Consider the following 17,911-nt stretch of genomic DNA (forward strand, 5'->3'; position numbering starts at 1 on the left):
TGCACTGGATGCAAACTTTATTTGGAGCAGTCACGGCTCCATTTTGCTATTTGCAGAACTGTACTCAGTTGTCAACTGAGTACATTTCTGCAAATAACACTGCTCTTACTCGGACAGGGTTGGGTTTCCTGAATCGCAAATCTACCTCATTTGCATGCCTTTTGCCTGCAATTGAGGTAATTTGCATATCCCAGCCCTGTCCGTGTAAGAGCCATTTTAGGAGCTCTCTTGAACGCCCCTGGATCGCTCGCCGGACATGATGGCTGCTTGGAGTCTTACTCTACTCTTAGACTCCGTGCAAGCCATCGTGAATCCAGCCCCATGGTGTGGAGTTATAAGGTAACACAGACTAAAGCCTTTCTACTCAGTGGCTTTCAGTTAGTGCAGTTCTTGCCTTTCATCTCTTCTTGATGATTGGTTTTGCAGATTTGCACTTCTCTCCTTGTAGTGTGTGTCATACTCTTTTTCTAAAGCTTTTCTGTGCTTCATCTGTTTTTGAAAATTGAGGTTGTCCTGATGAGAGACGTTATTACACACACGATAACAGAAGAGTATGAGATAAATCTAAATAATATAATCTTGATGCAACTGTTAAAGAAAACATGATATAGATGAGAGGAATTGCTTAACCAGAACAGAGCACTTCTTAAAACAAGCTTGTGTTAGACATGTTGAAGCAAAAAGAACCACAGTTTTCATTGATGACTACAACATGAATTATAGTGGGAAGAAATGGAAAGGGGGTAAACCGCTTAAATCTGAGTAATTTCTAGTAACAGTGATGTTGGGGAGAATTGGGCACAGAAGTTAGGTAAGTATATATTCCGCCAGATTTTTTGCTTCTGTGTTATAAAGTGTTAACACCTTTACTTTTATTATTTACAGCATTAAAAAAACAGCTGTACTTGAGAACTTTTTAATCAGAATGTATTTCTGCCTTTTAGATTTGTTACTTTGTATCCAGGCGATGTTTTCCTCACAGGAACACCACCGGGAGTGGGAGTTTTCAGGAAGCCGCCCTGTTTTTTAAAGGTAGGTGTTGCTAATGATGATCTAGGCATAGTTTTGTGCAACACTTATGTGAATGATTTCTATCATACCATTTGCTTTTCAGAGTAAAACAGGTTTTGGTATAGAGAAAAGCAGACTTGAAACAGTTTTTATGTATTTATTTATGTGTATGTATGTTGATCAAGTTATAATGATAAAACAACAAGTAGACACAAGTGGTGAAGGTAGAGGCTCAGGAACCACACAAACCAAAGTCCAAACCACAAATCCAATTTATTAACAGCAAAAACGGACTAAATGCATGTTTTTTTTCTTTTGGACTTTATAATGACAAAACACTGTAGTAGGGTACAATGACAAACTCCAAGAGACAGACATAGTAGACTTCAGTACAGAAAATAAATAAATTAAAATAACCACTGCCTACATTAGGTAAGTAGCTATCAAATTCCAGTCAACATCTTGCAGTGGGTGTTTTTACCATACAAGTCAATTAAAAGGAAAGGTATTCTAAGAGCTTTACCTAAATATTCTAACATACAAAATGTAGAATTGGAGCATTGTGATGATTCTATTTCCTGGTTGTAAACATATGTAAATACAAAAAAAAGTTTGTATTCTGTTATCTTTCTTTTCCCCAGTTTTCTTATTAAATAGTCTTGATAAATTCAGAAAAATAAAAATCCCTAATACAATAAATGTGAAAATTTCAACACCTAATTACAGTTGTCAAAAAATCTATAACCTAGGGCATCACTGTGGCAGTTGTATTTAGCTCACCTGTCTGGGAGGGGGAGAGCAAGATGATCTAACACAGTTCATTTTAAATGAGTATAAAATTTGAATAAATATTGCTGCTAAAGATAAGCTTAATCATCTTTAACAAATGACTGGACTCAGTAGCAAGACTTGTTTTTTAATCCTGGCTCAATAAAATCACTGTTAATCTCTGACAATGGAGATGTCAGTTGTAACGAGCACTGTACTTCCAGCAAAGGAGGTCAAGTCTGCTGTACTTGACACTTTTTATCAAGCCTGTTTCAGAAAGACACTCTTCCTTAAATCTTTTCTCAAGATGCTCTGTGCACCATTTTGTATACCAGGATCTGCATTCTACAGCTTTCTGTTTTGGGTTATAGTCATTTTTTAGCCTGGAGAAGTTGCAGTTTATGTCTAGCCCATACATTCTGTCCATAAACACAGACTTAAATACCGACAGTATAAAATTTAAGATCTGCAGTCAACCTTGAAATTAACTTAATGAAAGGGTTAAGTGCATTTAGAAAATGTGAAGCCATTACCTTCTTATCACTGGTCACAAAGTTCCGTAAAAAAAAAAATAGTTTCAATTAAGATTATCATTTTGTAATGAAAACATGGGCATGTTTTAAACAATGGACTGAACTGCAAAGATTTTTATATTCCTCTTCGTAAGTATGTGTCTTAAAGTTGTGTATTTGAAGATTAATTTTATTCAAGTTTTGATTAAGCTATAGTAATGTGTATTGGGGGAAAGGGTTGCAATAGATTACAGTGTGTGGTTCTGACAACAGCAAGCTGAAATAAATACCTGTTCTGTTATTTGTATATTTAATCATTCATTTGATTACAAACAGAGATCCAAGTTGTACACAGATGTACAAGTGCTGTGATTGTGGCCACACCTCTGTGTGCTTGTGTGTGTTTTTGCAGAGGGTTGCACTATATGGTTCTGACTGCAGCAAGCTAAAATAAATTCTTGGTCCATTATTTGTGAAGTTTTTCATTCAGTTAATCACTGCCAGAATTCTGAGATGTAAACTAATCTACAAGTAGTTGTAATTGTGGTTATGTCTGTGTCTGTGTGTGTGTGTGTGGGGGGGGGGGGGGGGTTTGCAGTGATTCACATTAAATGATTTTGTGGTTTTGAGATCAGCAAGCTGAAACATGTTTTTATTAATTTGTTACATCAGTATCCAAAATTGGAGGTGTTCAGTCATGCAGGGGGCTTTAATTGTTGTCAAATCTGTTTGTATGTGGAGGGTTGCAATGAATTGTTTGAGAGCAGTAACTGAAATACATTCCTGGCACATTATTTATATAAGTATTCATTCATTTGATTGCAAATACAGATCATTAGTGTACATTTAAGTGGCAGTTATTGTGGTCGCACCTGTGTGTGAGCAGATTGCAATATATGGTTCTGACCTCAGCAAACTGAAATAGTTTTCTGATTCATTACTTGTAAAGTTATTCATTCATTTGATTTTAAGCTGAGATTTGAGATGTGCACATTCATGCAAGTGACACTTTACACAATAACTGTCTGTGGCATTCAGAGCAGGGTGTGTAGGATAGCTCCCGATCTCTGGTACAGTAAGTAGCTTTGCCATCTCACAGTGCTTCAGTGTCTGACATTTTGGCTGTAATTCCTTCTATGTAGTAACTGCATATACTCTCTGTATCTCTGATTTTATCCAAGCATCTTTGTTTACTTTCCCAGCTCTCAGTTATATAATGTAGACAATTGGCTATTTGTGCTTTTACTTTCATACCAGAGGGATGCACCAAAAGGAACTATCATTTTAGTAGGGTAGAGAGGTAAGCACAAGTCCTAGATAGGATGCATATGTCCTTGCAAGCATATGACTTCTCATTTTAATAGGACTAATATTTTGTCAGCTCTGAACATTAAACTTTGGACATAGGTTATTTTACCTTGAAATAAAAAAGACCGAATTTATTTTCTTACTCGTGATTTTTCAGGCTGTCAGTGGATTAAATGTTTGGAAAAAAGCTCTGATGTACCTCAATTCATGTTGAACCCCATAACTACCCCAGACTTAACTCACTTCCTCAGCAGTTTACAAGCCTAGCCGTTCAATCCCAATATAATACTAGATGAGAGCTATCATCTATGCCCAATGTTTGTCTAACAACGACTTCCCATGTCCAGGAGAGAAGCTGGGGCAGTTCCCATCAGAAATTTACGGTTTCACATCCATTCATCCAGGTTGCGTTTAAACAGGTTATGGAGTTGATGTGCTTGATATGGATTGGAAGCCTATTCCAGAGTAGTGGCAACCTCCGACAGATGTATCTGTCTCTCCAGCAGGTCCTGTTTATGTTGTAGGCTAGATTGAGGTCACTGGAACAGGTGACTCTAGTCCCATTTGACTTAAGGATGTGCAGAACTGTCACAGATCTCCCTGTAAACCAGACATAAGTTGCCTCTAAGTAGTGTATACTCTATTGAGTACAGCGACAGCAACTTCAGTCTGTCCATATAAGACGTGTTGGATCCACTTACTTCTTCAACACATTTATTACAGTGCAGTCTTGACCATTTAGTGTGTGTTGAAAGGACCGAGGAGAAAGCTAAAAAGTAAGACAAAGTATGGGGGACAAGAAAGGCATAAACTTTCTAAGTCATGTGAGCCCAGGATGAAGAATACAGGGGAAAGGCAGCAGAGTGGGGGTGCAGGGGGAATCAATTTGAAACAAAGATTCCCTATGCTGTCCTTTGTCTAGCACTCCATTCCACCCAAGGCTGGCCCTGTTGTCCATAATAACATATGTGAGGTATATCTAGTTAATAAACCAAATAGAATTAGCAGGTACAAAGGCAGTCTGCAGATGAAGGGAAGTGCTGGGAAGCAAAGGACCTCTGTGTAACTAAACAGAGCAAGAAAACAGAATATACTGAGAAAGGTTCATAGGTAGATACTAGGCTATCGGCCCTGGGGCCTATACAAGCCCAGCCAAAAAGGTACCCTGGCTTTTGCCACCCAAGAAAATTATTTTTCTGTGCCACTGTCGAGCAGAGCCACAGAGGTGATCCCCGGAGTGAATTTTCTATTTCCCATCCAATCATCAAGATTTTTCTTGAAGAGTGCTAATGAGGAGCTTTGTTTTGATATAGATAGGTAGTTTATTCCAGAGTATGGGAAGTCTCTATGAAAGGAATCTGTCCTTCCGGCATGTTCTGTTTATTGTGGTGACAAGGTTTAGGTCCCTAGAGCGTGTAGCTCGGAGGGATTGGGATTTCTTTAAGTGGAGCATGTCCAACAGCTCTGGGTTTGACATAGCTTTGTATGTTAGGCAGATATCACCTCTGAGTAGCCGACATGTGACAGAGTAAAGCTGGAGTTTTTTGAGACAGTCTGCGTAGGGCATCTGTTTGAGGCCGGTAATCCTCTTTGTGAGGTATTTCTGTGGCCTTTCCAGTTGTTGTAGATATCTTGTGAGGTACATACCAAAAGGGGCGTTGTACTGTATAATGGGTCTAATGAGTGATGAGTAGAGGAGAACAATGACCTCTTTTTTTTTTCTAGATGAGAAACCTTTTGTGATGAGGTGTGCCACGTAGAAGGATTTCCTTTCTACTGTGGCAATGTGATTATCAAAGGAGAGACTACTGTCCACCTGTGTCCCAAGGTCTGTTATCACACTTTCGGTGTTAAGTATACTACTGCCTATGTTGTAGTTCATGGGTACAGAGTTTTTACCAAAGGGGATGACGATGCACTTTTTGGCATTGAACTTGAGGCCATGGCTTTGACACCAGGCATCTGTCTCAGTGAGGCCCTTTTGTAGGATGTCCACATCGTTAGGAGTTTTGATTATGGCTCCTAGTTTTCAGTCATCCACGAACTTCATTAGCCAAAGACCTTCTGTGTTAGCCTGTACTTCAGAGAAGTAGATACCAAACAGGAGAGGACCCAGGACTGAACCCTGTGGTGCTCCACTTGTCACTGGTCTGAAGTCGGATTTGGAGTCTGCTACTTTCACAGTGTGGGTTCTGTCAGTGAGCCAGTTGGCAACCCATCTTGTGACATAGGGATTTATACCTAGTTTAGTGAGTTTATCTACAATTCCAGAGTGGGGGATGGTGTTGAAAGCCTTGGCAAGATCTAGACAGGCTGTGTGAACCACCTTACCCTTGTCTACGGCTTTGGTGACTGCTTCAAAGAAGTCTGTCAGGTTTAGGAGACATGATCTGCCTTTTACAAACCCGAACTGGGTGGGGCCAAAGTTTGGAGATTACCAGTGTCTTTGTTTATAGGTTCCATGATGATACGTTCCATGGCCTTGCAGACCAGGCTCGTCAGGCTAATGGGGCAGTAGTTCCCAGGGTCCGTGGTGGCTCTCCCCTTGTGGAGTGGGATAACCGTTGCTGTGCGCCATTCAGCAGGCACAAAGCCTGAGATGAGGCTATGATTAAACATGGTGCTTAGGTGGGGTGCCAGTTCATTCTGTAGTTCATGTAGAATGCAGCCTGGGATGTTGTCTGGTCCCATGGATGCTGTGTTCTTGGCTTTGGAGAGTGTGGTTTTTACCTGTGCAGCTGTGATTACAGGAGCTTTGCATTCTTCCGGTATAGAGATGGGCTCTTTAGGGGGTGAGAGGGGGGTAAAGTTAGCACTGAACCTAACAGGATGTTGGCAGTATCAGTTGGGTCTGTATGTTTAGTGCCATTGTGCTGTAACTCAGAGCAGATCTGAGTGTTGCCATTAAGATTCTTGACATAGCTATAGAATGCTTTGTGGTTGTCTTTAGAATCAGTGGCAATTTTGTTTTCGTAACTAGCTTTGGAGGATTTTATCAGGGATTGCAGCTTCTTACTGAGACTGTCCAGGGAGCTCCTCCACTCATGGGATTTTACTCTCTTTTGCAACAGTTTCTTCCTTCTGTTGTACTGTTGTACAGTTTTTTTTATGGCAGGGGACCACCAGATTGGCTTCCTTTTTTTGGAGGATAGCATCTTGGTTCTCTTTGGGATAGCACGATCCATGCACTCATGCAAGTGCTTATAAAGTGCAATTGTGTAGGACTCAGTAGTCGTAACTGTATTGTCCATCTGCATGGGTGTCGTGAAGTTCACCACTTCTGTCTTAAGAAGCATGAAGTTGGCTTTGGAGAAATGTTTTACCATGGTTTCCTTAATGGGGGCTGGGGGCAGGATGTGGATATCTAGGGTAATTAGTATATGGTCGGATTGGACCAATGAGGCATTGACTTCAGGTGTGGAACACCAGTCACTCATGTTGATAATGACTAGATCTAGGATATTGTTGCCCCTGGTGGGGGTGTGGATAAGTTGATCCAGGGCATTGGAGTTTGAGTTCCAGAAAGCAGAGAGCGAAGGAGTGGGTACATGAGTAGTTTTCCCAGTTAATGGTGGGGTAGTTGAAATCGCCCCATTATTAGGGTGTTTGGTTGAACCCTAATATTTTCCAGTACATCAAGAAAAGAGGAGTGGGAATTCTGGGGGAAGGTGGGTGATCTGTAGCAAGCTACAATTTGGATTGCAGTTTTGCCCAGAGTTAGTTGCACTTGGATAACCTCGGCTGCATTATGCTGAGCAACTAGCCTGGAGGTGTGGATATCCTTAATGAATATGGACACACCTCCGCCTTTGGTGTTCCGGTCCAGGTTACATGGCCGAAAAGTGTGGTATGAGTTATAGCCTGGTAGTGCAGGGCTGTTCTCTGGATCCTTGAACCAGGTCTCAGTCACTGCACAGATATCGATGTTCTCCATTTTAAGGAGTGCCTCGAGTGAGTGCATTTTGAGATTTAGACTTGTAGCATTGAGTAGCATCACCCTCAGATTTTGCTTGCCTGTTCCTGTTACAGTGGTGAATTTGTCATTTGAACCTTGTCTAAAAAAGGCACTATAGGGGCGGCAAGAACCTTAGCCAGTATCCGTAATCCTAGGGGTGACAGGTGCAGGCCATCTCTGGCAAAGCATCGTGGTCTGTTGACCATGTTATCCCAGGCAGACAGATACTGGATCCCTTTAGAATGGCACCAGAAGCTTAGCCAATTGTTGAAGTCAATAATTTTGTCCTTGTACTGCGGCATCATTCTGGGTGATGGCAGAATGCTACAACATGTCTGATGGAAGAAAGAATATAAAGTTATGCATGCTAAAAACTTGTCATTGATGTATGGGACAGTAAAAGGTAGTAGATGAAGCAAATATAATGCCAGATTTACTGGAAAGAACAGGGAAGCAGAGTTACCCAAATTAGCAAATGAAACAAGTGGGAACACCAGGAAATGAAGCAGGCTGTACATACAGTTATTAATTACTAATTCCTACTAATCTTTTGGGTAAGTAACAGTATGAAGCCCAATAAAATAAAAAAAAAATGGAGAAAATAACATTCTGCTCTTGAAAAAGACAAGGCAAGAAGCAGCAGAAAAATGCATAACAGACAGAAGGTAGGTGAAGGTGTGCACACACACCTGGATCTGTATTAACAAATCAGATGGCCACAACATTGAATCCCAGTTCATTGAGACCAGAGTATCATAGTTTCATAGTATAGTACTAGGCTATCTGCCCTGGGGCATTTGTAAGCCTAGCCATAGTGATGTGGCTTTTACCACCCCATGAAATGGTACAAAAATGTACAGAATAAATTTAGGATTTTATGCCTCTGTCTAGTAGTGACACAATGAAGGTCCCCTTATATAATAGAATTAGTTTACTGTGCCCCTGTCTAGCAGTGACACAGATGTGACCCCTGGGGTAAACTTACGATCTCCCATCCACTCATCAAGATTTCTCTTGAAGAGAGTCAGTGAGGGGCTCTGCCTAATACGAACTGGGTTCTTGTTCCAAAGCATGGGAAGCCTCTGGGTTATGAATTTATCCCTCCAGCATGTCCTATTCATACTTGTGCCGAGGTTTAAGTCTTTAGCTCTCGTGGTCCTGATGGATTTGGATTTTTTGAGGTGGAGCATGTTCATCAGATCCTGATTGGACATGGCCTTGTACGTCAGGCAGAGATCACCTCTGAGCAGGCGGTATGCTACTGAATAGAGCTGAAGTTTCTTTAGTCTGGCAGAATAAGACATATGTTGGAAACCCTTGATCCTCTTGGTGAGGTACTTTTGTGGTCTCTCCAGCTGTTGCAAATGCCGGGTGAGGTACATACCAAATGGGGCATTGTACTCAATCATGGGTCTGATGAGGGAGGAGTATAGGGGTACAATGACATCCTTGGATCTGGATGTGAATCCCTTCATGATGAGGTGTGCAAGGTAGAATGTTTTTCTAACCACTTTGGCAACGTGGGTGTCAAATGAGAGGTCGCTGTCGACTTGGGTCCCTAGGTCTCTGATTACTTTTTCCGTACTCAGTGGGTTGCTGTCTATGTGATAATTTGTGGGTACTTTGTTTTTCCCAAAGGGATGACTATACATTTTTGGCATTTAGTTTAAGGCCGTGACTCCGGCACCAGTTGTCCGCTTCTGTGAGGCCTTTTGTAGGATGTATGTGTCCGCTGGTGTATCGACTATGGCCTAGTTTGCAGTCATCTGCGAACTTTGTCAGCCACAACCCTCCCATGTTTGCTTTAACATCTGAGAAATAAATGCCAAACAAGAGGGGTCCCAGGATAGATCCCTGTGGGACACCACTTGTGACTGGCTTTGAGTCTGACATTGCTCCAGCGATTTTAACTTTATGGGTTCTGTCCTTTAGCCAGTTTGCAACCCATCTAGTGACATAAGGGTTTACGTTTAAGCTGTTGAGCTTATCTATGATGCCTGAGTGGGGTATTGTGTCGAAGGCCTTAGCCAAGTCCAGGTAGGCTGTATGGACTGCTTTGCCCTCATCAATGGCTCTAGTGACTGTTTCAAAAAAGTCAACCAGGTTCAAAAGGCAGGATCTGCCCTTTACAAAGCCGAACTGGGTGGGGTCATGTGTCTGTAGGTCCCCTATGTCTCTGTTTATGAGTTCCATAATGATTCTTTCCATAGCTTTGCAGACGAGGCTGGTTAAGCTTATGGGGCGGTAGTTCCCAGGGTCTGTAGAGGTACCCCCTTTGTGGAGTGGGACCACTGTTGCTGTACACCAGTGTTCAGGTACATATCCTGAAGTAAGGCTAAGGTTAAATAGCATTTTTGTGTGTGGGTTTAGCTCCTCTTGGAGTTCACGTAACACGCAACCCGGGATACCATCAGGTCCCATTGATGCTTTGTTTTTAGCTTTGTTTAGGGCGGTTCTCACTTGGACATCTGAGAATCGAAGAATACAGTTGTCAAAAGCTGACTTCTTCGAATTTCACTGCATTGAATCACAACAGTTGGCCAACAGCTCAGAAGGCTGCACATAAGTTAGAGTGAATACATATATATACTACCATCATATTATACATACCAAAAGTAGCATTTAAGATGTTAACGTCTTAGCTTTTGGCCATCTCTTGCAATTTGATGAGGTGAGATTCGAACAAGTCTGCTTTCACCAGTTGTATTCTTAATTGCTCTGGTCTCCTTGACCTGGGATTCCATGTTGTGGCCATTCAATCTTTAGTACAGATTCCCACACCTTGTCTGCATGGTGGATGTCCTGCACATATACATATTACAAATTTGAGTCTACCACTGCCACTGGATTCAGGGCATGATTATGCTTAGTGAATCTTGGTGAATCCCCATGAATAATATAGCTGTTGACAGTGCATACCATTAATAATTTTGCATGAATGAAAGTTGTCAAAGGTTCCTTTTGTTGACACATTTTACATTTTGCTGTCCCGTGTGCTACTATCAAGTTTTAGTTGTGTCCTTTTACTTTTCCCAACGTTAAGGTGCATTTCCTAATACTGTTTTTCCCTCATTTCATTTTTGCTGTCACCTACCACCTGCCATGTATGTCTTGGAGCTTCTCTTCAGTCTGCTCAGCAGGGCAAAAAGGGAATAAGGGCATCCTGGTATGACTTCATCTTAACAGTAGGAGAAACTTTTCCCATTTAGCTTTTCCTCAACCCCATTCTTATGTATGACATGAAGTGAAATCAGCATGGTTTATGTGCCTGTGGTACAACGCACATTCCTGCATGTGATCTGGGTGTTCTTCTGTACTTGTTTTGGTTTGTCAAGGCTTGAACCCCACATCTGCAAAGCCAGGCAGGAAACCCATCCTTCTCCTTGGGATAGGTGAGCCAGCATTTAAGATGCTTATCTCCACACTTCTTCAGTTCTTTCACTGTCTGGGATCAGTAAGTCTTTACCTGCTTTCCTTAGATTTACATTTCCTTTTGATATCTAATCTGCCTTCGTCTGTTATGCATTTTGCCTGCTGCTTCTTACCTTGACTTCCCCATCCTTGACTTTTTTCATTTTTTTGCTTTTTAGTGCCTTACTTTCTTCTTGTTTTTAATTGCTTACTGGTATTTTCTTCCTGTCCTTCCAATTCAGCATTTGCTTTTTTCCTGTCCGCCCATATTTAGTGCCATTTCTGTTTCTTGCTTAAATTTCCACTGTTTTAATTTTCCATTGAGATGCTTTACCTCTGTTGCTCCTAGCTGCAACTTAGTTTAATGTCTTCATGACTCTTGCACGACTTTGTGATTGCTTGCGTATCCTGTTATAAACAGACATTCGTTGTTAAATATCTTTTCTTGTGTTTCCTCAGAGAGGTGATGTTGTAGAATGTGAAATTGATGAAATTGGGACCATTAGAAACAAAGTGGTTTAGAGCACCTGGTAGCCTGGTAAGTAACTTCATTTTTATATGATTTGTGTTTTTTTGCCAACTGTTAATTCTTACTATGTGCAATTTGAGTAACTACCGTCTTAACTATAACATAAAATTCCTTCACACTAACTTGGATATGGACTGTGAGAAGAAAATTCCTTGTAGCTGTTGCTGCTAGGGTGATGACTGACATGTCGGATATAGCTGCCTAGATGTTAGTTGATGCGCTGAAGTGTCTAGCTCTGACTTTGTACTGTTTGACCATAAAAGCCAGCAATCTAATAAAAACTACTAAACTTGTAAAAATAAAATGAAACTACAATAAAATGGTCACAGAAATGTACTAACGAAAATCCTATTTAAAAGCCAACAACCTAGGTGTCAGGTAATGTGATCAGAAATTGTTGCAAGGTGTTGGCTAATGATGTGAAATTGTTAAATCTCGCCGTTTGTTCTTACACACGGGTTCGGAGCCGATCCTCGGCTCCGAGTCGGCCGCATCACTAGCTCGCATCTTCGAGAAAGCTCGAGGCACAGTAATATCCCATGATCCTCCGGTGCTAACCCTCAGATCTAGTTTGCCGCTAGCAGCAGATCACATCGAGAGGCTCGGGCCGGTACAATTTTTACTGTTTTTTTATTGATAAATATAATTATTTTTTTATATTCTTATAATCTTTATCTTTATAATTGATAGCTTCATATAGATAGTAGTTGTGTGAACTAGTTTAGGTAGTTTGTTACCTTTAAAATTATTAGTAAGGGCCTTAGGCCATTTTTTGTCTGTAACAACTTACAGTATTTTAAAGAAAGTTAACTTTTTCTTTTTTCTTTCAATATATATATATATATATATATATATATATACATATATATCAGTGTGCTGTGGTGTGGTTTTTTTTGTACATTTATATATAGATACTTATATACTGATTTGGTAGTTAAAAAAAAAAAAAAAATTTTTTTTCTATATAGTGCTGTCTTTTACTAGAATGTCAGAAAAGACTAAGAGTGGATTCAAAAGGTGTCAGTGTGGACAGAAGATGTCCATTACTGACAACCATTCATCCTGTGTCTACTGTCTTGGCCCTCTCCACTTGCAGGAAGACTGTTCCATCTGTCATTCCTTTAGTGGGAGGGTCATGCTGGAAAGACGCAGGAAGTTGGTGGACAGAGGTTTAATCAAACCTGAGTTTCAAGAGGCCCTGGACAAGGCTGAACAGGTTTCGAAGTCTTCGAAGGGGTCGAAGTCTTCAAGAGTGTCGGAGCCCAAGTCATCGGCTCCGAGCACTTCTTTTCAAATTCGGACACCGGCTCCTATGACTTCGGTGCCGGGTGTCGAGACCTTTTCTCTGCACGAGGCTCAGGTCTTGGAGAGGTACCACCATCTACTATCCTTCGCTCGGTGACGGCTTCGATTCCTTCGACCCGTTCTTCGAGGCCAATTTCCGACTCCGATGTGGACAGAGTGGTACAGAAGCTTATGGAGAACTCGGCTTTCTCAAAATTACTCGAGGTTTCGTCCCAGTTGGTTTCGAAACTCGAAGCTATTCCAGCTCCCTCGACACTTCCTCCTCCGAGACCTGTCGAGTCATCGGTGTTAGGAGTCGAAGAACCGATGATTGTAGAGCCCTCTGTGCCGAAGCCTCCAGTAGTGCTATCGGCTCCGTTGTCTTCGACTCCTTCGGAACCAGCCAGAGAGTCTCGGAGCCGAACATCTTTCCTGGGTTCCGGGGGGGGTAGTCGAACCGAGATTTCGGTTCCGACTCTTCCTCTCGGTGCCTCGGCTCAGATCAGTTCGGATCCGTCCTCGGTGTCGGAGCCCGTGGTTCTGATTCCGGAGAAACGACCTCCTTCTTCGGATCGGGTCGGATCTTCGGGTCGGGGCACCGGTGCCTTTGACATCATGAGGAAGGTCTTGTCGGATCAGACACTTACTTCATCGGCTTCTTTATCTCCTTCCCCAAAAGGTCCGCGTTCTGCTTCTGTACCTTCGGTACCTACCAAGCGTCGAGACCCAATGCCTCAGAAATCCCCACAGGGAGACTCTGGTTCCTCAGATGCATCCCCAGAAGCTCCCACTGAGGATGTTCCGAGGAAATGACTGTGCAAGAGGAGGCACATAGATTCCCCACAGGAATCTCTTGCATCTGATACTGATTTAGATGAAACAGAAGGGTCCCCACGGTCCACCTCTGAGGATGTCTCCTTTGCAGACATTTTGGAAATCCTGAAGCAAAGAGGGGACTGGCAAATCCTTACCCCTTCTGCGGATGAATCGGTTTTACTGAAGGCATTTGGGACTCAACCTTCTACCTCCTGGGTGACTCCTCCCTTTGACGATCTCATGGATCTAGTAGCTCGGAGGGCTTGAGAAACACCTGATACAGTGGAACCAGTCCCGCGTAAACCCAACAAATACATGACAGCTCCCCAAGATAAAGCCTATCTTACAAAAGGGGTTCCTGTAGACACTATGGTGGTGGCGGCGGCCACTAAGAAAGAGATGTCTGAATCATCTTCCTCTGTCCATCCTCCTAATAAGGATTCTAGGACAATGGACAGATATGGGAAGCGCATATTTAGTTCGGCGACTTTTTCCATCCGATCACTCAACTACCTTACGCATTTTACGCGTTTACAAAGAGATCTCATTAAGGAATTAGGAGATACTCTTCAGGGACACATAGATGCTGCTGTTGCCGAGAAAGTGACAGCGCAACTTAACACCCTAAATTCCATAGTCAACTTGTCCATGAGGCTGATTTCATACGCAGCCGAAGGATCGAGTAGAGCGGCAGCTTCAGCGATTGCACTGAGAAGACAATCTTGGTTGCGCTTATGCTCCTTTGCGGAAGCCTTTAAGTCTTCCTTTGCCAATGCCCCCTTTGATGGTGCCTCCCTGTTTGGGCCCAAAGTAAAGGAGACTCTCACGAGGTGTGAACAAGAAGGGAAGACCCTGTCTACCGTAGGGGTCTGTTTTTCTGTTCCATTTAGACCCTACCCTAAAGGGCAATGAGGAGGAAAGATGTGGTTCCGAAAGACTCTGGGATCTTTTCAACACACCCAAAGTGACACCCCCTCCAGAGGCAGAGGAGAGGGAAGAAATGGAAGACGCCGCCCAGCCGGCAGAGGGGGTCCGCAAAATCAGGGTGACAGAGAGACCTTCTCTGGAAAACCCTTCCAGCACTCCTGAGTGCAGGCCCGGCTGTCCTGCTCTGGAGGCAGTCAGGGGTCGCTTGGCTTTATACCCAGAGGCCTGGCTAAATCTTATATCAGATTACTGGGTAAAAAGCATAGTTACCAGAGGCTCCAACATTCCCTTCATAACAATACCACCAAACTCCAAAAAACTCCCAGATGTTCCACCCAGTCTGCGAGACCAAGCAACCATAGAGATAAGAAGGTTGCTCGAAAACAGAGTCATCCAACCAGTCCCAGCGGACCAAATAGGATCCGGAACTTACTCAAGGTTCTTTTTAGTTCCAAAGAAAACAGGGGACTGGAGGCCAATTTTAGACCTCAGCAAGTTAAATACCTTTGTAAAAAAGGAAAAGTTCCGGATGGTCACGCTTAAGTCAATCCTCCCTTTTCTGCAAAAGGGTGACTGGATGTGCTGTATAGATCTCAAAGACGCATACTACCATATCAAAATGGCCAGGGCGTCCAGAGATCATTTGCGCTTCTGGCTGGGAGCCAGTCATTTCCAGTTTCGCACTCTGCCCTTTGGTCTCACCTCAGCCCCCAGGGTGTTCACCAAATGCATGGCAGTAGTAGCGTCTCACTTGAGACGAAAGGGATTCCGGGTGTTTCCTTATCTAGACGACTGGCTCCTTTCCGCCACCACCAAGTGTCGTCTTCTACAAGCCAGGGACTACGCCATCAATCTTTGCTCTTCACTAGGCATAACGGTGAATTTTGGAAAATCTGTCTTATCACCATCACAGCGTATCTTATTTATAGGAGCACAGCTAGATACTTCCCTGGCTCAAGTTACTCTCCCCCCATCAAGAGTGTCAGACCTCAGGCACCAAATTTCGCTCCTTCTTCAGAACAACAGAGTCTCTGCACGACAAGTATTAAGAGTGCTAGGCTTGATGGCAGCATCCCTTCTTGTAGTTCCTTTAGGCAGAATGTACATGAGGATCCTTCAATGGATGCTATTCGCCCAATGGTCGTATCTACAACTTCCACTGTCTCACGAAATCTGGATCACGAATTATTGCAAGAAGGATCTCTTGTGGTGGATACACAGTCAAGAGCTTACACTAGGACGACCCTTTGTATTACCCAGTCCGGTAGCAACTCTAACCACGGACGCTTCCCTGATAGGGTGGGGGGGATTCTTTCAGGGACAAACAGTCCAAGGTCAATGGTCCAACATGGAGTACAATCTGCACATCAATGTTCTAGAGATGAGGGCAGTGTTTCTAGCATTGCAACACTTTCACGAGTCCTTACCTCGGGGAACAGTGACAGTTCAGACAGACAACATGTTAGTGGTCTGGTACATAAACAAGCAAGGGGGAACCAGATCTTTCCCGTTATGCAGAGAGGCCCTCAGAATTTGGCAATGGGCAAAGTCCACTGGACACTTTCTGATAGCAACGCACATCCCGGGGATTTCCAACGTAATCGCGGACAGGTTGAGCAGAGCCATCCTGTTCCCTCATGAGTGGTCCCTCAAACGTCAAGTAGCGGAAGAGATCTTCCGCAGATGGGGCCAGCCTTGCTGCGACCTGTTTGCATCCCCTTTGAATGCCAAATGCAGAAGCTATTTTGCCCTGTTACCTCCCCCAGGGGGTGTCCCCAGGGACGCACTGGTATACGATTGGCCCCCGGGTCTCCTTTATGCTTTTCCTCCTGTTCCACTAATTCCCAGGTTTTAGCAGAAAGCCAAACGTCTGGACAGGACCATAATACTGATAGCCCCATTCTGGCCTCGACAAATCTGGTTTCCCTTCCTTCAATCCCATCAAGTGGAGGAACCATGGATTCTGGACCCGGAGCCAGATCTGTTGACACACTCGTCGGGAGTTCCTCACACCTTCCTCAAGTCCCTCAAACTGACAGCTTGGCTGCTCCACTTCCCATCTTAGCTAGGTCGGAGTTACTATCTCCTGCAGTACCAGCAAATTATTGTATCTTCTTACAAACCATCTACAAGAAAATTGTACATCAGCAAATGGAACCGTTTTGTGCACTGGGCCTCCAAACAAGGTATAGATCCATTTGGGGCCCCAGTACACCAGATACTAGATTTCCTTTCCTCACTTTTTCAAGAAGGAGCATCAACATCCACTATAAGCGTTCAACTGGCCGCTATATCCAATTTACATACTGGCCGTAAGGATGGTTCTCTTATGTCTCCAAGCTTTGTAAAGCCTTCATGAAAGGTACTTTTCATCTCCGTCCCCCTTTTCGTAATCCAATAGCACCTTGGAATCTTAATCTCATGCTGTCACAACTCATGTTGCCCCCTTTTGAACCAGCAACCACAACTCCGTTAAAATTGCTTTCGTGGAAAACACTCTTTCTGGTTGCCATCACTTCAGCCAGAAGAGTTTCAGAGTTACAGGCTCTATCTATCCGACCCCCGTACATGATTTTTCATCCGGATAGAGTAACCTTGCGCACCAATCCATACTTTCTTCCGAAGATTTGTTCGATTCAGAACATCAACCAATCTATTGAACTGCCTACCTTCTTTAAAAATCATTCCAATAAGCTGGAATACACATTGCACAAGTTGGACGTTCACAGACAACTAAGATTTTACTTACATAGGACAAAAGAGTACAGAAAGTCGGATCAACTATTTGTATCATATGCTGACCAAAGAAAAGGACAGGCAGTAACGAAGGTTACCTTATCCAAATGGCTCTCAGATTGCATAAAATTCGTATATGCTGAATCCAAACAACAACTTCCTTTCAAACCCAGAGCTCATTCTACAAGGGCGGTTGCTACCTCTTCAGCCCATACCGCTCGTTTGCCTTTAGATACCATTTGTGCAGCGGCAACTTGGGCAAAACCACATACCTTTATCGCCCACTACAAGCTAGACAAGAACTCCAGGGACAGGGCGACGTTTGGTTCCACTGTACTCAGGAATGTTCTCCCTTGAGCCACCCGGGAAAAAAGGAGCTAGGGACACTACCCGTGTGTAAGAACAAACGGCGAGATTGAACAATTTCACATTAAGAAGTTATGTCTTACCATAACGATCCATGTGAATTGTTCATCTCGCCTTTGTTCTTACATTCCCCCCCTCAATCCCCCATCCTACGGTCTGGGAGAACGGTTTTCGATTAGATTCCTTTTCAGCCTTTTCTAGGTATGGTTGACATGTTATTAACATCAGTAATGGCATCTTTTATCCTCTACCTGGCAGTAGGCTTTTCAGACAATTTGTAGTATTTGT

General features: G+C 43.0%; 1 protein-coding gene across 5 annotated transcripts in view; it reads left to right on the top strand.

Moving 5' to 3' along the window:
• LOC122811991 (fumarylacetoacetate hydrolase domain-containing protein 2-like) overlaps positions 1 to 17,911 on the top strand; it is a 300,331-nt gene that overhangs the window by 260,446 nt on the left and 21,974 nt on the right. For all 5 annotated transcript variants that reach the window (XM_044084198.1, XM_044084199.1, XM_044084196.1 and 2 more), the window contains 2 exons: positions 945 to 1,032; positions 11,425 to 11,503. In XM_044084198.1, the coding sequence (XP_043940133.1) occupies positions 945 to 1,032; positions 11,425 to 11,487 (151 nt within the window). In that variant the 3' untranslated portion in view covers positions 11,488 to 11,503. The remainder of the gene's footprint in view (positions 1 to 944; positions 1,033 to 11,424; positions 11,504 to 17,911) is intronic.

This window comes from Protopterus annectens, chromosome 9.part0 (assembly GCF_019279795.1).
Source record: "Protopterus annectens isolate FY-2018-M chromosome 9.part0, PAN1.0, whole genome shotgun sequence".
Lineage (NCBI taxonomy): Eukaryota > Metazoa > Chordata > Ceratodontiformes > Protopteridae > Protopterus > Protopterus annectens.